At 42.2% G+C, this 20272-nt stretch overlaps 1 protein-coding gene across 2 annotated transcripts in view; it reads right to left on the bottom strand.

The window, feature by feature from the left end:
* Nucleotides 1-16609, bottom strand: part of LOC132378058 (protein disulfide isomerase Creld1) — a 52297-nt gene extending 35688 nt beyond the window's left edge. Inside the window, exons 1-4 of one of the 2 annotated variants that reach the window (XM_059944723.1) lie at nt 15798-16609; nt 13673-13860; nt 10221-10303; nt 4171-4281 (exon numbers count right to left, since the gene is read on the bottom strand). In XM_059944723.1, the coding sequence (XP_059800706.1) occupies nt 4171-4281; nt 10221-10303; nt 13673-13828 (350 nt within the window). In that variant the 5' untranslated portion in view covers nt 13829-13860; nt 15798-16609. Of the gene's footprint in view, nt 1-4170; nt 4282-10220; nt 10304-13672; nt 13861-15413; nt 15775-15797 lie in introns of those variants that run through there. The other variant, XM_059944722.1, reaches the window with a different exon arrangement.
* Nucleotides 16610-20272: the final 3663 nt, after the last annotated feature.

Raw genomic sequence — 20272 nt, 5'->3', positions numbered from 1 at the left:
GCTGCCATTTTACAAAGACACTCTGTTCTTCATTTTGTGAGTTTACATTGTTTGGATTGATCAATGCTTTAAAGATGCAATGTTTCAGGTAATCTGCTGGACTAGAGATCATTTCCAAACAAGAAGTTACTTGTGAGCTGTTCTTTGATTGGATATAACATGCAGGTTTTTGACTGCTGGGGTCTGTATTTGTTCTGCGTGATTCCAGCTGGTTGCTGATCGAGAACAGCTATAAATTACCGATTGTCACTTGCTGGAAAGAGGGCTATAAGTGGATGCTGGCCTGGAGCAGAGCCAATAAAAAGGTACTAAAGATCAGACACACAACCTACAGCCAATGACACTGGAATGCAATATTTGAATTGGTAAGGAATAAATATAAAAGCAGACACTTCACGTGTGCTGGCGAAAGTAAATCTGTAGGTGACCAACTATCGTGGATGTGAGAAGCCTCAGACATGTGTAGATTCGAAATGGGACTACGAAGAACATGTGGCCAGCAGCAGAAACTCCTTTCTTAACTGGTATTAGATTTTCTGTTCTTTCACTGTTCATGGAACGTCAGGAGTTGAGACAATAAAGGTACCTGTCGGTAAATACAGATCCTCTTTGTGCCTCCTTGATTATTATTACAAGGGTGATTCTTGTAATAAGACCATTTCCCTTCCATTAGTTCCAGGTTTTAGCTGTACTTTACAGTTGCCACAGTAGTGGCAAAGCTGCTTCCTTTAGCTTCAGAATGAAATTATTCAAATATAACACTTTCCATTTATCCCCAAGTATATAGGTCAATTTCTTTACTACAATTATATTAGCAGGCATGTCCAGCTCACACATGTCCTGCACTTCCTCCTTGATATTACAACAGATTCTAAGAAAAAGACTTGAAGATCTTTCACGTCTTCTGATTTGATATGCGGTCAAAAAAGAGCCTTTTCCGTGTAGGCTCCTTTTTTATTCCGTGTCCTTAGGGCTTCCAATGCACAATTTAAAACACGAGTATCACCATACTGTAATTTGATGTCCTTAGAAGCACCTTGTGCTATTGAATATGGCACAGGTTCAAAGTGCCTCCTTAGTGCAGGCTAAGAGTGAACACATTGAACTTGCAGTCCAAAATCATGGCTCAGCTATTTGAGAAACAAGGGTACCCAGATTGACATCGAGTATGTTGGATTTCCTCTACGTCATGTCAACATAGGAACTCATACCATAGAACTGTCTTGCTGGAGCACCCTTAGCACCCACAGCACTTGAAGACTTCAGCACTTTAGCTGTCTTGGCTGTAATCTTTTCCTCCCAATTTAAGCTGTTCAAACTTTCCTTGTATCTGCTGCTTTCCTCTCCAAAGTTTCTGTGTTTCCTCCAAAGCTGTTCTTCCATGTGTTTCTCTTGGTCTTCCAAAGCATGTTTATCCCTCAGTATCTGTTGCCTTGTGCATAACTCAGCTAAATCAGCTTCTGTTCCAATATGTGCCTAATAATCAGACACACGGATGCTGAGTGCACATTAGATGCATTGTCTTCAGGATATACGTCATCCTGAAAATAATCAGCTTTATACATTGGCAGGGTTTGCTCTGTGGCTCGATAAATATTTTCAATTGCTCCAGCAACTTGACCTTCAACATCACATGTTTGTTTCAGCCATTGTTCAGCCACAGCTGTGATTGTGTCAAGAGGAGTCTGAATATATACAAACTGAAAGCTTTGCAAATCTTGCTGAGATAGGCATTGAAGACAACACATTATGTTGCCTCGCAACTACTACAAAGATTTTTCAAATCATCCAAATGAAGCTGCACCTGCAGAAATTTTGCTTTTCTCCTAATTATCAATATTAAATCATTAATCTTCTAAACAATTTTTCTATATTCCTTTCGAACACTGTCAATTTTACTTGCCAATGCTTTCCCAGCAAGTTTAATTTCTCCTTTAGTCCTGATTTCAAGGTCACTGTTTCCAGCTTCACTCATATTGTTTTCCTAAGTGCATGAACCAGACAAAACAACAGCATTCAATTCAGAAGTTGGCAATCAAGATATTAAAGCAGTTCATCAGAACCAAGCACCAAACACTTAGGCAAACACCAGACTATAGAGGTTTCGACCAGTGATAACCATTCCGAGCTGTACTCCAACCCCAAACACACGATTCAGTAAAAGGACGTTACTTGCCACAAGCTGCTTCTGGCTGCGGTGTTTCTAATTTCACCAACACGTCTGAATGCTGATGTCCATTTGGTATAACTGATGAAATCTTTTGTTGACAAAATGTAGCAGCAACTCCAACAAACCAGCGCCACCACTGATGATCCCACGGGGTAGATATCTTTGTATGACACACTCTCCAATCAATCCAATAATAATACTCCACAAAGTTGAAGAAATGTATTTGATGCTTTATTAGCAACTAGCAAAACATATAACTTTGAAGAGATGAAACTTACAAAACTATAACTAGTGATGCTAAATGTACTTAAGCAAACTTAAGTGAAGTTAGTAGAGTTGGGTGATTTTAAATGAAATTACACAAACTTAAGGTTACTTAAACAAAAGATATGACATCAACAATCCCCAGCTCAAGCTGCCCAGAATAAAACATATGTAACTTACTCCCTTCACTTTTACCACACCCAACCTCATGACTAACGATCATAATAAACAAAGTAAACGTGCAACACAGAATACAATGAAAATAGAAAATAGAAACAAAGTTCCTGATTCAGTGCTAGTGTGGTGTGTTCTGCAAACATTGCTCACTGTAGGAGCTCACCATATCATAATGCAGCACACTCCACAACCAACAACTCACCAGCTCTGCTGTTCCTTGACATTCCTTGCACTCAGGCCTGGATCTCCTCAAACTCGACCTTAGAAGGAGTATGCAGGACAAACAACTGAAACAAACTGAGGGCTAATCAAACCAGGAGCTTTGATGTTTCACTCCTGGATAAGCAGTCCTGGTAAGGGACTAGAGGTGATTAAAAGAGGGTCTTGTTAAAATTAATGGTAGAACTGGACCCCTCTCCATAACAGTGGAGATTGCATCTGATGTCATCTGGAGACAATCTATCAATCAGTTGAGGAGAGCAGAGTCAATTGTTGGACAAGAAAGGTGTCTAGAGCTGTCAGAACCACTTCCTGCAGTCCCAGAGTCAACTCCTACAACCACCACAGATGAGGTCCTGGAACCTGAGATTGAATCATATCCACAGGTCCCACCTGCCAAGCAGAGTGACCTGCCTTCTCAGGAAAGATGTTAACCCACAAGAGTACGAAATCCTCCACAGCGACTAAATCTTAAAGCCCATATTGGATCATTTAAAATGTACTATGCTGTTTATGTCTATATAATAGTTGTATTATATATTATACCGTGTATACAGAAAGCATTCTATATCAAGTGACAGTGTACAACTAAGCATGGAGTGTTGTGCATTCAACATTTCAGTAATATTTGAGTAGCACTAAATATATTAAGCATTCTTTGTGTTTCACATTATTGATTACAAATTATAATTAAAGTTTGAATAGCAATTACACCACTATGCACCTCACGGAAGTAAAAATAGAGTAGACACACACTTCCCAGCTCATGTTTTTTTTTTCTTTCACTTAGTTTTGAAGTTACAAAACAAAGCACCTATAATTTCCTTCCTTCTGTGTCCCTGCCTTCTTAAAGGGTGGAGTGACTTCTGCAAGTTTCCAGTCTTCTGGAACCATTCCAGAATCTAGTGATTCTTGAAAACCATTACTAATGCTTCCACAATCTCTTCAGTTAACTGTTTCAGAACCCTGTGATGTAGTCCATCTGACTTATCTATCTTCAGACCCTTCAGCTTCCCAAGTCCATTATCCACTTTTGTCTGTTACTCTATACATCTTAAAAAAAACTTTTATCCTCAAATATTATAAGCTAGCTTCCTTTCATATTTTCTGTTTTTAATGACTTTTTAAGTTGACTTTTGTTGGTTTTTAAAAGCTTCTCAATTCTCTACCTTCCTGCTTTTTTTTTTGAAATATTAAGAGTGATTATCTTATTGATAAGTACATTGAGAGCAAGAGCTCATTCCAGATGTTTAAAAATTGTTGCACTACATTACTCAACATCAAGATAAAAGATAGAAAAGGACACTGCAGAGGGCAGGAAGATAAACTAAAGCACTTACTTTGTGAACCACCAATTTTCAATGTGCTCTTCACTTTGCTCCACCATCTGATTACAATCAAAATTCATGCTTTCACAGAGCATCTCGATGATCTCTAGAAGACGAGTCTCACTGAATGCAAAATTGAGAAGTAACAAATTATAATAGGTGTATTGACACAATAATTATGAGATAAACATGCAAGGTAGGCTTTTAGCCAAAAAGATCCCACAGATCTCCAAATGCAAGCAATCATTTCAATTCTTGGATTTCTGTCTGTACTTTCCAATTAGAAATGCCATCCATATTCTTGTATGTTTATTAATGTTTGCACATAGAGCTGCCCCGTAACAGATCAGGCCTCAACATCAGAGTACAAAGTATACGTGTACAATATACAGTCTTGAGATTTGTCTACTTACAGGCAGCCACAAAACAAAGATACCCAATAAAACCCATTTATAAGACAGCTACCATCAAACACCCTGAAAAATAAAAACACAAATCGTGCAAACAATAGAAGCAAACAAGTAACATTCAGGACCGAAATACAGAAAAGTGCAACAACAGCCACGAAGTTATTTCATCACTGGAGCTAATCCAGGAGCCTGTTAGTTGTAGGCCATTGCCATAGTTCAGCACAGAGACAAATAAACCTTGTGGTGCTGCAAGCTGAATACGGACCCGTCCCTCACCTTTGGCCCCAATACCCTGACATTTTCAAACTGGCCCAGCACTTAAATTGGCCAAACCACATTCCATTCCTCATTCTTGGACCCAGACCCCGACATTCCTATGTGCTGTTAGGCCCAGGACCCACCGTCTCAATTTTGCCCATACTCCACCTTTCCAATTCGGCTTAGAGCATCAATCGGTCAAACCTCGGCTTCACGTACAAGTCTTTCAAATGCTCCAACCTAGAGGAACTGTATAACAACAAAAGCCTCAAGGCCAGACTGGACTGGATGTTCTGCAGATCAGATTAAGCTGAGTGTGACAATTTATCTCAGGCTATGCAATTTGGTTAGCCCTGGTGGACATCTCAAACGATCAGAAAATCTATTCACTGTTTCCAAACGGCTCCAAGAATCACACATTTAATTTCTAAATTAATGAAAACTCTAGTAGTAGATCAAGTAACACAAAACATTTCCCTTTTTAAATGGAAGTTGGTTGTCCTGATTAGACTAGATTGCCCAGTATGGCTGATGTAAACCCAAGGGGAGAGATGCAAAGCATAACCAGCCCTACTGATCAGGATACTACACAATCCATTATTGTTAACTTAATTTCAAGTAATTCTATCTTTTCCAGAATGTTTGCATTCTTATTTTCCTCATCACCAATATGCACAGCCCTTAATGTAATCAATTACTGTATCACATGAGTTGTTAAGTAACTGATGCAGCACTAGATGTGAAGCACCTTGAGAGCAGGGCATCAAAATTTCAGCTAGTGTGCCACAAAGTTTTAAATAGATGAATAATAAAGTTAAGCAAAGTCACACAGTTATTATAAAGTGGATAATGTTGGTCAATCAACATTTTAAGAAAAAGCAGTTTCATTTCTCTGCAGAAAAAGAACTATTTTAAAGAAATATTCCAAAGTTCAAAGTACACTTATGCTACCATATACTACCTTGAGATTAATTTTTCTTGCAGGTATTTACAGGAAGAAAAGCAATACAATAGAATTTGCAAAAAGAAACTATACATAATTGGGATGATGTTTTTTGTAGGGAAATGTACTATGGACATATGGTCGACGTTTATGGATATCTTGCAGGATGTTAGGGATAAATTTGTCCTGGTGAGGAAGATAAAGAATGGTAGGGTGAAGGAACCATGGGTGACAAGTGAAGTGGAAAATCTAGTCAGATGGAAGAAGGCAGCATACATGAGGTTTTGGAAGCAAGGATCAGATGGGTCTATTGAGGAATATAGGGTAGCAAGAAAGGAGCTTAAGAAGGGGCTGAGAAGAGCAAGAAGGGGGCATGAGAAGGCCTTGGCGAGTAGGGTAAAGGAAAACCCCAAGGCAGTCTTCAATTAAGTGAAGAACAAAAGGATGACAGGAGTGACGGTAGGACCGAATAGAGACAAAAGTGGGAAGATGTGCCTGGAGGCTGTGGAAGTGAGCAAGGTCCTCAATGAATACTTCTCTTTGGTATTCACCAGTGAGAGGGAACTTGATGACGGTGAGGACAATATGAGTGAGGTTGATGTTCTGGAGCATGTTAATATTAAGGGAGAGGAGGTGTTGGAGTTGTTAAAATACATTAAGACGGATAAGTCCCCGAGGCCTGACGAAATATTCCCCAGGCTGCTCCACAAGGCAAGGGAACAGATTGCTGAGCTTCTGGCTAGGATCTTTATGTCCTCGTTGTCCACGGGAATGGTACCAGAGGATTGGAGGGAGGCGAATGTTGTCCACTTGCTCAAAAAAGGTAGTAGGGATAGTCCAGGTAATTATAGACCAGTGAGCCTTATGTCTGTGGTGGGAAAGCTGTTCAAAAAGATTCTTAGAGATAGGATCTATGGACATTTAGAGAATCATGGTCTGATCAGGGACAGTCAGCATGGCTTTGTGAAGGGCAGATCGTGCCTAACAAGCCTGATAGAGTACTTTGAGGAGGTGACCAGGCAAATAGATGCGGATAGTGCAATGGATGTGATCTACATGGATTTTAGTAAGGCATTTGACAAGGTTCCACATGGTAGGCTTATTCAGAAAGTCCGAAGGCATGGGATCCATGGAAGTTTGGCCAGGTGGATTCAGAATTGGCTTGCCTGCAGAAGGCAGAGGGTCGTGGTGGAGGGAGTACATTCAGATCAGAGGTTTGTGACTAGTGGTGTCCCACAAGGATCTGTTCTGGGACCTCTACTTTTTGTGATTTTTATCAACGACCTGGATGTGGGGGTAGAAGGGTGGGTTAGCAAGTTTGCAGACAACACAAAGGTTGGTGGTGTTGTAGATAGTGTAGAGGATTGTCGAAGATTGCAGAGAGACATTGATAGGATGCAGAAGTGGGCTGAGAAGTGGCAGATGGAGTTCAACCCGGAGAAGTGTGAGGTGGTACACTTTGGAAGGACAAACTTCATGGCAGAGTACACAGTAAATAGCAGGATACTTGGTAGTGTGGAGGAGCAGAGGGATCTGGGGGTACATGTCCACAGATCCCTGAAAGTTACCTCACAGGTAGATAGGGTAGTTAAGAAAGCTTATGGGGTGTTAGCTTTCATAAGTCGAGGGATAGAGTTTAAGAGTCGTGATGTAATGATGCAGCTCTATAAAACTCTAATTAGGCCACACTTAGAGTACTGTGTCCAGTTCTGGTCGCCTCACTATAGGAAGGATGTGGAAGCATTGGAAAGGGTACAGAGGAGATTTATCAGGATGCTGCCTGGTTTAGAGAGTATGGATTATGATCAGAGATTAAGGGAGCTAGGGCTTTACTCTTTGGAGAGAAGGAGGATGAAAGGAGACATGATAGAGGTGTACAAGATATTAAGAGGAATAGGTAGAGTGGACAGCCAGCGCCTCTTCCCCAGGGCACCACTGCTCAGTACAAGAGGACATGGCTTTAAGGTAAGGGGTGGGAAGTTCAAGGGGGATATTAGAGGAAGGTTTTTCACTCAGAGAGTGGTTGGTGCGTGGAATGCACTGCCTGAGTCAGTGGTGGAGGCAGATACACTAGTGAAGTTTAAGAGACTACTAGACAGGTATATGGAGGAATTTAAGATGGAGGGTTATATGGGAGGCAGGGTTTGAAGGTTGGCACAACATTGTGGGCCGAAAGTCCTGTAATGTGCTGTACTATTCCATGTTCTATGTTTTATAAACAGATAAAGATTGACAAGCAATGAGCAAAAAACAAACTGTGCAAATAAAAACTAATAATGAGAACACAAGTTGTGAAGAATCCTTGAAAGTGGGTCTGTAGTTCATAGAAACAGAATCATGTTTAATATCACTAGCATATGTCAAAAATCAGATGATAGAGGGGAAGAAACTATCCCTGAATAATTGAGTATGTGCCTTTGGGCTCCTGTACCTCCTCCCTGATGGTGGCATTGAGAAGAGGGCACATCCTGGGTGATGGGGATCCTTAACAATGGATGCCATGTTTTTGCGGCATGCTTCCTAAAGATGTCCTGGATGCTATGGAGGCTAGTGCCCACAAGAGAAATGATTGAGTTCACAACTTTCTGCAGCTTCTTGCAATCCCATGCAGTGCCCCCCCATACCAGATGTGATGCAGCCAGTTGGAATGCTCTCCACAGTACATCTGGAGAAACTTGGATGTGTCATTGGTGACATACCAAACTTCCTCAAACTCCTAATAAAATATAGGCATTGTCATGCCTTCTTTGTAACTGCATAGATATACTGGGCCCAGGAAAGATTCTCAGAGATGTTGACACCCTGGAACTTGACACTACTCACTCTTTCCACTTCTGATCCCTTTAATGAAGACTGGGGTGCGTCCCCTGTCTTACACTTTCTGGAGTCCGCAATCAGTTCTTCTGTCTTACTGATGCTGAGTGCAGGTCTGTTGCTGTCAAAGCTGATACATCTTGCTCCTGTACACCTTTTCATCACCATCAGAAATTCTGCCAACAATATTTGGCTCACCAGCAAATTTATAGATGGCATTTGAGCTGTGACTGGCCACACAGTTGTGGTGCAAAGAGAGTAGAGCCATGGGCTAAGGACACATTCTTGAAGGGCACCAGCATTATCAGCAAGATAGAGATGTTATATCTGAACCACACAGACTGTGGCCTTCCAGTTACAGAGGGAGATACTAAGGCCCAGGTTTTGGAGCTTTTCAATCAGACCTGTAGGAATGATTGTTTGAAACACTGATCTATAGTCAATAAACAGCAGCCTGACACAAGTATTTGTATTGTCAAGGTGATCCAAGATCTCATGAAGAGCCAATGACATCACATCTGCTGTGACCCACTGTGGTGCTAGGCAAATTGCAGGGGGTCCAGATCCTTGCTGAGACAGAAAATGATTCTAGCCCTAAACAACCTGTCAAAGCACTTCATCACCATACTTCATCCAGCTACTGAACGAGCATTGATAAGGCAGCTCACTCTGTTCTTCTTCAGCAGATTGTTGTTCTTTTAAAGCAGAAGAAAACTTCTGATTGTAGCAATGAGAGACTGAAAATGTCTTTGCACGCACCTGTCAGTTGGTTGGCAGAGGTTTTCAAAGCCCTATCAGGTACCCTGTCAGGGCCTGTCGCCTTGTGCAGGTTCACCCTCTTAAAAGACATTCTGACGTCAGGTTCTGAGATAGCGATGACAAGGTCACTAGATAATGCAGGAATCATCATAGCCTAGTTTTATTCTCCCTTTCAAAGTGTGTGTAAAAAGTGTTGAGCTCATCTGGGCGTGAAGCAGCACAGCCATTCATGATGTTAGTTTTCAGTTTATAGGAAAGTAATGGCCTGTAAACCTTGCCAAAGTTGAAGTGCATCCAATTCAACCTTTTACCCTCGTTCTGAAATCTTCCTTTGCTCTTGAGATAGTCCTCCATAATTTGTACCTGGCCTTCCTGTTTCACCAGACTTAAATGCCATAGATCTAGCCCTCAGCAGACTACAAACCTCGTGGTTCATCCATGGCTTTTAATTTGGGTATGTACAGTATATTCTCATGGGTACACACTAATCCACACAGATTTTAAGGAAGTTGGTGACAACTGCGTACTGATTCAAACTTGAATCAGTTCAGAGTAGTGGCAACTGATACATCTATGCTGATTCAGTAACTTCATGGTTTAAAGATAATAAGTGTTTCTGAATCTGGTGGTGTGGGTCCCAAGGCAGCTATACCTCTTGCCCAATTGTAGTAGAGAGAAGAGGGTATCCTGCATGTTTGGCCACAAATGAAGGCAGCAAAGATAAATGTTCCATTACAACATGGAAGTTACTAAGAAAACCTTGTAACTTACCACTTAAATTTTGGATCAAGATTCCTATAAAGGAAATGGCCTACCAATATGCAGAGAGTTCTCCCACAATGTATACTATACATGGATAAGTAACCATTATCTCTTACCTGATTTCATACTTTGCCAAATTTTTCTTCTCCCAGTCACTGTTCCCACCACCAAAATTCTTGTTTGCGGTTTTCTCCATTCCCTGACAAACAAAAATTTTATTTATTTATAATAAATCTGAGTCATACTTTCTTTTTTGTTACCATAACCAAATATCCGAATCTGAATCTCTCAAAGGTAGTCATAGCCAAAGGGTGGCAGTGGGGAGAAGCTCCCACTGCTAAATAAATCTTCTTCATGGCACGTGTCTCAAACAGTCTCCGACAACCAAGTCCATCTCCTGGCCTTCACATGTGGCTTAGTTCTTATGCCCGGTGGAGCTGACAGGAGAAGGGGCAAAAGCAGGCCACTGGCTCCTTAAAACCAGTTGCTCCGGGCAGATGGTGCTCATTAACTGCGGACTGTAGCTCATCTAGGAGAAGGAAAACTTCGATTTCAAACCTCTGCTGCCCTACGGCTATACCTGCTTACGGGAAAGGCTAAGGGAGTAAATCCCAAGGAAAAATCCGGAGTCGGAGTCCCGAAGGCGACTGACTCTGTACCCGGCACCGGCACGGCAACTCCTGTGATGCTGCTGGCACCAAACCGTATCGACTCTCGTCGTTCCTTTGGACCCATCGTCAGCATGGAGAGGGGGGTCCCACTGCACGGGCAACAGACGGATCTCCGTATCAACTCTGCCCTGGCTTGCGCCCTGGAGAGATCACAACCGGTGTCTACCAGAGGTGCAGTATCCATGGTCGATCACAACCGACGGAGGCCAAACACAAGAAAATTATTGTAATACATAATCGGTCATCGCTTGTGCTGAGAGTATAGGAATTAATGTTTCAAGCTCTTTCATCGGAACTAGAGGTTTAAATCAAAATCAGTTTTATATTGCAGAGAAAGGGGGTAAGAACAGAGAGAGTAAAAGGAAAGGCTCATGATTGAAATGGTAAGCAGGTTTTGATTGTCAAGTTGCGGTGATGCTGGCTAAAAGGCTGGAGTAAAGACTAGTGAATAACGAAAGTTATAATGGGAAGAGATAATGAAAACTGAAGCTTCCTGTAGAGAGAAAAAGTACTGAATGCTGGAAACACATGAGTAAAATAATTTCAAAAAATTTCAGATGAAGTGCCACTGTTGAGCCTGGAAGAGTAAACGCGGAGGTCAAACTGGGAATGGAATGGTGAACTAAACTGTCAGGTGAATGGAAGTATTGGGTCATCTCATAGACAGAGTAGAAACATCAGGCAAGGTGACCATTGATCTGTGTTTGATTTCACAGCTATAGAGGAGATTACATCATTAGAACTGAATTCAGTATTCCTATACAAACAAATCACTGCTTCTGTTTTGGTCTTGGGGTGTAAAAATAGATTTTTAATTTGGAGATGCAGCACAGTAAAAGGCCCTTCTGGCCCAATGAACCTGCACCACCCAATTATACCAAGCGACCAATTAACCTGTGCGCCTTTGCAATGCTGGAGGAAACCAGAGCACATGGAGGAAATCCATGCATTCACAGGGAGAGTGTACAAGTAGTGAGAATCAAACGCTGGTTGCTGCTGATGTAAAGTGATGCACCAACTGCTACACTACCATACCGCCTCAAGGTGTTACAGTTCCGATGGCTGCATGAAAAGATGCCGTGAGAATAGGGGTGCACTGATGATGATGGGAGAATGAAGCAGGGTGCACTGGAGAGAATGAGCTCTTTAGAACACTGAAAGGGTAATGTACGCCTCGAGGTGGCATTGTGTAGAGTTGTAGGAGTTTAGTTTGATCCACTGAGCATGGTTACTAGAAAATGAAAGATGAGAAGAATGAGAAGAAGAGATCAGAAATATGAGAATTGGAACATGGTTGAGACACCATTTAACAAGAAGGGTAAGGGAAAGCTCAGCCTTTTTTCCTTGGAGCAACAGAGGATGAGAAGTGACCTGATAGAGATGTATAAGATGAGAGGCATTGATCGTGTGGATAGTCAGAGGCTTTTTCCCAGGGCTGGAATGACTAGCACGAGAGGGCACAGTTTTAAGGTGCTTGGAAGCAGGTACAGAGGAGATGTCACAGGTAAGTATTTTTTATATAAACACAGAGATTAGTGAGTGCATGGAATGGGCTGCCGGTGACGATGGTGGAGGTGGATACGATAGGGTCTTTTGAGAGACTCCTGGACAGGTACATGGAGCTCAGAAAAATAGAGGGCTGTGGGTAACCCTAGGTCTTTTCAAAGGTAAGGACATGTTTGGCACAAATTTGTGGACTAAAAGGCCTGTACTGTAATGTAGGTTTTCTATGTTTCTAAAAGAAAAGAAGCAAATCTGTTAGTATGGAAGACATCATTAGAACAGATGCCGGCTGATTTTCTTGCCCACTCACATATTGTTCTCCAGCTTGTTGAAACAACTTTAAACAATTTCAGTTTTGCCTATCTAGAAGGCAAGAACATTTGTGACCTTTAAGGGTCATTATGATAAACTAAAAATTCTAGCCAGTGGTGAGAATCAGGGAGCAAGAATCACAATATCTTGTGAAGGAGATGTCGTCAAAATCAACTAGAATTAACTAGTTTAAAAATGAAAATGCAGTTTCTTCCATTTTCAACTCAGCAATTAAGAAAGTGCTCACTATTAATGTTATCCAATCAGACTTGTGTTAAAACACAGAACACAAAATACCAACAAGGTCACCCTATTGTTGAAGTGCACATTATTATCAAAGCAGAGTGAAAATCTCTAGCTCACTTCACACAGTCTGACATTTGCATTTGGATTTCTGATCACTGCAGCAACACAAAGATACGGGAAAATATTCCAATATATTTGAGAAAATAAAACCATTACAACCTTTATTTTAACCTCAATATTTAAAAATGGGTCAAAAGTAAATAGCCAATTGAATACTGTTTCCATTCTGCAAAATAAAATCATTTGAAATTCATTTAACACCATTAGCCTCTGAACAATTTGCATTCATAAAGCTTTAGGATCATAGGATGAATAATGTGCAGAGGTAAAAAAAAAAGGCTTGGGAGCAAAACAGACATTGGAACTAGCTGACTGGACCACAGCCACATAAATGCTTCAATGACCATTTTACAGATACCATCTTAAATATTCTCATCTTTGTTAACCCTTTCTATGGTCCCTCTCACTCCACTGCTGTATTCCCCCCCCCCCCCCCAAAACTCTGGTCTTATCAACATCCTCAAATAATCAATCCAACATTAGCAATCATAACCAAATGCAATGCCTCACAATTTCTTCCCTGAACCTTTCTACTTCTCACATTCCTCCTTTATATAGTGTTTCTTAAGATCCACTTGTCTTGCTTTTAATCATTCACAGTAATGTGTCACTCGTTCTGTTTGGTAACATGGCCAGTACTGCCCCAGAATGTTTCAGAATTTTAACATGTTGCTACTAGCCCCCATTGATAGGTTTCTCAGATGCAGCCTCCTTACCTTTCTGAAGTTCTCAACAATATGACGGCAAATTTGACAGGAGTTCTGTTCTGGGGCAGCAAACTCCACAAGTAGCAGAGTTATGATCGAGCAGAAGAACTGCCAATGGGCTGGGGAGATGAATAGCCTGTGACTCAGCAGCCAAGAGATCCTCATTATGAATTTGAAAGTATCCGCTATCCCTGGAAAATAGAATTGTATTTTAAAAAAGGGAAAACAAAAACATTTTATCATAAACACAAGAAAGGATGACAAAGGGTCTCCGTCTGAAACATCCACTGAACCTCTTCCTATAAATGCTGCCTGGCCTGCTGTGTTCCACCAGCATTTTGTGTGTGTTACATTGTATTATAGTTTACTACTTCTGCCCATTTGCTGCCATATAAAAAAATGGAAATGCAGAAGTGAAGGATTAGTTTAAATAGTCATTCTTCATCTTTCATTTTCTTTCCATTATTCATTAGGAAAATAACACAACAATTTGTTAAAATTGTTTGTATTTACTGATTAGCAAGAGGAAAAGTTATCAACAATACAGGACACTAAAGAAGTGCCACATAGATCCAGTGCTGAATGATGCACAAATATAAAACCCTGTTCAAATATTTTGTCAAAATAAATGTGACAATTCCTGGAAACAGCATATAGAAGATATGAAATATTCATTTTAGAAACATAGAAAACCTACAGCACAATGCAGTCTCTTCGGCCCACAAAGTTATGCCGAACATGTCTCTACCTTAGAAATTACTAGACTTACCCATAGCCCTCTATTTTTCTAAGCTCCATGTACCTATCCAAAAGTCTCTTAAAAGACCTCTATCGTATCGGCCTCCACCACCATTGCCAGCAGCCCATTCCACACACTCACCACTCTGAGTAAAAAACTTACCCCGACACCTCCTCTGTACCTACTCCCCCAGCACTTTAAATATGTGTCCTCTTGTGTCAACCATTTCAGCCCAAAAAAAGTCTCTGACTATCCACACAAACAATTCCTCTCATCATCTTGTACACCTCTATCAGGTCACCTCTCAGCCTCCAAACAATCTTCTAACATTTGATGTGTTGGAGAAGGACTGATAGTCTGAGTGCTATGACTGAGAAGGAAGTCTGAAGTTCTATTCCACCAGGTTCAAGAGCAGCTACTTCCATTCACCCTTTTGATTCTGGAACCAAAAGATTGTAGAAAATGCCGATGTATCACGTGCTTTGTTGCAAGGTTTGTATTGCACCTGAGTGTACTTGTACACATGACAATAAACTTGACTTTGAAGTTAATATTTACAGTATAAAATTATGACGATATAAATTTTATGTATCTTTATACATAAAAAATTATTTCATGAAAAGAGGTGTGCATATGCAACACTAATTTGCCTCCTCATCTACAAAACGAAATTAAGTTTGAATACTCGATGCTTGCTGGCAAAAAAACCCACTAAAAGTTGGCACAACCGGGGAAATAAAAAGCAAACAACTTAACCGACATCTCAACCAACAGCAACAGCAGACAGATGCTACATTTTGCATTACCTGCAAAGTGACCACCTATAAGTAATTCACAAAGCTTTCAAGAATAAACCTCCCATATCACTACCACCATCTAGAACTATAGCAACAGCAGGTGTGTGGGTACGCAGAACCCTGCAGCTCTCCTACAAGTCACTCATTATGTTAACTTGGAAATATGATCATCCATCCTTGATGGCCATCGACGAAAAGCCCTGGGACTGCTTACCTGAAAAGCTCACTGCTACCTTCTCGAAGACAGCTACTGATGTATCTTAAGAGCCTGGTCTTGCAAACAATGCCCACATCCAATGAGTCTCTAGAGACAAAACTAAGGACATGCATAATAGACATACAGTATTCCAGCGTGAATAGTGACTACTAAGACATGCACAAAAACATGCTTGTGGCTTTTAGGAAAACGCAAAGCTCTCTGCAGAAATTAACCCCCCACCCATTGTATCACACCTCCCCAGTACTTTGACCGCCCCAAAATCCAACCCGTCTCGCCCTCAACAGGTGCAGAGATGGACAGCTGTCGGTGTCCCGGCTGGAGCAGGGGTAGCTGAGGGAACAGCCGCCGGGGACGGTGACACACTCATACTCACCTGAAGGTGTGTTAGTGGCGAAGGAAACACTTGGGCAAGTGAATCGAGGCCTGTGCCACGGACAACCGGCAGCAGCCAGCGCCCGGCGCCGGCCCGAGCAAGGTAACGGGCGGCCTGGTAGCGTTGCAGCCTCTCACCGACTGCTCTTCTCCCTCACCCAAGGCCTTCGTTATTTTTTGTTAAATAAATTCTGAATTTTATTTGTATTTTTCTCTAAAATAACAAATTTGCCCGCAGACGACCCCCCTCCCCGTTTTCAATCTCAATCTCCGTCTGATTGGTTCAGTGGGCTTTTCTTGCCCCGCCCTCCTGGAAGAGGACCAATCGGATTGTGCCGCACGGTTGGGTGCAGAGAGTGAGCCCGACAGCGCGGCCCCGCCCCTGTACTGAAGCGTGCCCGCGCACGCTGTCGGGGGCGCGCTTGGGGGGGGTCAGCTTTTTCGGAGGCCGGTGAAGTGGTTGGGATGAATGGCTTTAACTGGAAGTGAAATGAGGAAAGGCCACAGCTGCATTTTGGGACTGTCCCTAACTGTTTTCGAAGAAAGTCTGTTAATGGTTGGGTTTGTGCAATATTGATGGAGTCTCATATTTGTTTGTGCTGAATAACCCCATTGGAAAGTTGAAAGTGATTGCAGTAAAACTGATTGGAATTGGTATTGGTTTATTGTTGCTGCATATACCAAGACAGTGAAAGCTTTTTGTTTTGTGTACCATCTGGACAGATCGTACCATACAACAACACACACAAAATGCTGGTGGAACACAGCAGGCCAGGCAGCATCTATAGGGAGAAGCGCTGTCGACGTTTTGGGTCGAGACCCTTCGTCAGGACTAACTGAAAGGAAAGATAGTAAGAGATTTGAAAGTAGTGGGGGGAGGGGGTAATGGGAAATGATAGGAGAAGACCGGAGGGGGTGGGATGAAGCTAAGAGCTGGAAAGGTGATTGGCAAAAGTGATACAGAGCTGGAGAAGGGAAAGGATCATGGGACGGGAGGCCTCAGGAGAAAGAAAGAGGGAGGGGAGCAGCAGAGGGGGATGGAGAACATGCAGAGTGATGGGCAGAGAGAGAGGAAAAATCCAAACAACTAAATATGTCAGGGATGGGGTAAGAAGGGGAGGAGGGGCTTTAATGGAAGTTAGAGAAGTCAATGTTCATGCCATCAGGTTGGAGGCTACCCAGCCAGTATATAAGGTGTTGTTCTTCCAACATGAGTTTGGATTCATTTTGACAGTGGAGGAGGCCATGGATAGACATATTGGAATGGGAATGGGACGTGGAATTAAAATGTGTGGCCACTGGGAGATCCTACTTTCTCTGGCAGACTGAGCATAGGTGTTCAGTGAAACGGTCTCCCAGTCTGCGTCAGGTCTCATCAATATATAAAAGGCCACACCGGGAGCACCGGACGCAGTATACCACACCAGCCGACTCACAGGTGAAGTGTTGCCTCACCTGGAAGGACACTCTGGGGCCCTGAATGGTGGTGAGGGAGGAAGTGTAAGGGCAGGTGTAGCACTTGTTCCATTTACAAGGATAAGTGCCAGGAGGATCGGTGGGAAGGGATGGGGGGGGGGATGAGTGGACAAGGGAGTCGCGTAGGGAGTGATCCCTGCGAAAAGCAGAAAAGGGGGGGGGAGGGAAAATGTGCTTGGTAGTGGGATCCCATTGGAGGTGGCAGAAGTTACGGAGAATTATACATTGGACCTGGAGGCTGGTGGGGTGGTAGGTAAGGACAAGGGGAACCCTATCCCGAGTGGGGTGGCGGGTGGATGGGGTGAGGGCAGATGTGCGGGAAATGGGAGTTGATGGTGGACAAAGGGAAGCCCCTTTGTTTAAAAAAGGAAGACATCTCCTCCGTCCTGGAATGAAAAGCCTCATCCTGAGAGCAGATGCATCAGAGACAGAGGAATTGTGAGAAGGGGATAGCATTTTTGCAAGAGACAGGGTGGGAAGAGGAATAGTCCAAGTAGTTGTGAGAGTCTGTAGGCTTATAGTAGATATCAGTAGATAGGCCGACTCCAGAGATGGAGACAAAAAGATCAAGAAAGGGGAGGGAGGTATTGGAAATGGACCAGGTAAATTTGAGGGCAGGGTGAAAGTTGGAGGCAAAGTTAATGAAGTCAACGAGCTCAGCATGTGTGCAGGAGGCAGCATCAATGCAGTCGTTGATGTAGCGAAGGAAAAGAGGGGGATGAAGGGTCTCGGCCCGAAACATTGACTGCCCTTTTCCATGGATACTGGTTGGCTCCACCGGCGTTTTACTTGAGATGCTTTGGATTTCAGCACCTGTAGATTGTGACCCTGCAGGTGCATCCACTCTCTCACCTCAGCACCAACCCGGCTCTGTTACTGTGGCCTGCAGCATCAGGTACCTGGACTCCTACAGCGCTGAATCAGCTCCGTGGCTGTGGACTCACTTTCTGCAGCTCATGTTCTGTGTGTTATTTGTTTACTTTTTCAATTATTTGCACGTTGTTCTTCTTTCACACATTGGATGCATGCCTGTCTTTGTGGTGCAGGGTTTTTCACTGATTCCAATGTGTTTTGTAGCTGCCTGCAAGAAGATGAATCACAAGGTTGAAAATGAACTTTGAATGAAGCTATAGACCAATCGTAGACGAAGTTCTGTTGTTAAAACTAGAGAACCGAGATTTGCCGTAGGGGGTTGAGAGATGGTCTGAGGGAGATGTTTACAATGCAGAGAGTGGTAGGTTGGCCAAGTCAAAGGTGGTGACAAATCAGCATATAGGAAGGAGATTGAAAATGTGGCTGAGTGGTGCCACAACAACAACCTCGCACTCATCAAGGGATCAGAGGTGGAGATGGTTAACAACTTTAAATTCTTCGTTGTTATCATTTCAAAGGACCTGTCCTGGGCCCAACACATAAGTGCAATTATGAAGAAAGCACAGCAGTGCCTCTACTAATTAGAATTTGTGAAGATTCGGCAGGACATCTAAAACTTTGACAAACTTCTATTGATATGTGGTGGAGAGTTTATTGACTGGATACATCAGGCCTGGTAAGGAAACACCAATGCCCTTGAACAGAAAATCCTTCAAAAAGTACTGGATACAGCTCAGTATATCATGGGCAAAGTCCTCCCCACCACTGAGTGCATCTACACATTGTGCTGTTGCAGGAAAGCATTATCCATCATCAAGGCCCCCACCATGCTCTCTTCTCTTTGCTGCCATCAGGAAGAAAGTACAGGAGCTTTAAGACCCATGTCACCGGGTTCAGGAACAGTTATAATACCTCAACCATTAGGCTCTTGAACCAGAGAGTTAATTTCACTCAACTTCACTTGCCCAATTACCAAAATGTTCCCACAACCTTTGGACTCACTTTCAAGGATTCTTCATCTCTAGTTCTCAACATTTATTGCTTATTTGTTTATTTATTCATTTTGTATTTGGACAGTTTGTCGGTCCTGTTGGTGCAATCTTTCATTGATTCCGTTGTGTTTCTTGGATTTACTGTGTATGACTGCAAGGAAATGAATCTCAGGTTTGTATATGGTGACATATATGTACTTCGATGATAAATTTATTTTAAACTTTGAATACTTGGAATACATAGCCTGAAAAAATGGTGGAAGCAGAATTGGTTATGGCAAGAAGTGACTAGATGAGCACTTGAACCAGCTAGGCATTGAAAACTTCGGACCAAGAGCAGTCAAATATGATTAATGTTGAAGTGTGCCTAATAGTCAGTGTGGATGAGGTGGGTTGAAATGTTGATTCCATGCTGTATGACTCAGCAATACAGTTGAAGAGTGACAATTAATGAATTAATTCTTATTTTCATTCATTCTCTCCCTCCACCGAACGCTGATCTCAACATTATCAAGGCTGTCTGGGATTACCTGGAGAGACAGAGGAAAGCAAGACAGCCAGACTGCACGCTGTGACAAGTTCTCCAACAACCTAGCAGCCAAGTTTCTTAAAAAAAAATTGCATGGCAGTTTATTTAAGATGCAGTTTTAAAGGCAAAGAGTGGTTACACCAAATATTGATTTCGGTTTGTTTTTTTGCTGTTTACCTCTCTTTATAGTAATTTTTTGATATCTAGAAACTTTTCATTTCATTATTTTTGAAAGCATCTTTGCTTTACACAATTTTTTACACCTGCCTAAGACTTTTGCACAGGACGGTCTCTCTCTATATATATATATTGATTACAAACAGAAACTGCCTGTCTTTTCATGATAAGACAACACTTTCACCCCAGGAATTAGCCTGGTGAATCTTCTTTTAGACCTCTTCCAATGCTACTGTATCATTTTTCTGTAAGGAGACAAATCTGAGCAACAGTATTCCAGGTGTGGCCTCACCAACATCCTGTACAAGTATTACAAAATCTCCATTATTTTTAACCTTCATCCCCTTCACAATAAAAAGCCAATACACTACTGGCCTTGTTTGATCTGCATGCTAACGTTTGTGATTCATGCACTAAATACCCAGATCCCTCCA

Source organism: Hypanus sabinus, chromosome 19, assembly GCF_030144855.1.
Source record: "Hypanus sabinus isolate sHypSab1 chromosome 19, sHypSab1.hap1, whole genome shotgun sequence".
Lineage (NCBI taxonomy): Eukaryota > Metazoa > Chordata > Chondrichthyes > Myliobatiformes > Dasyatidae > Hypanus > Hypanus sabinus.
Note: the sequence above shows the minus strand (reverse complement) of the source record. Positions and strands in the feature narration are given on the sequence as shown.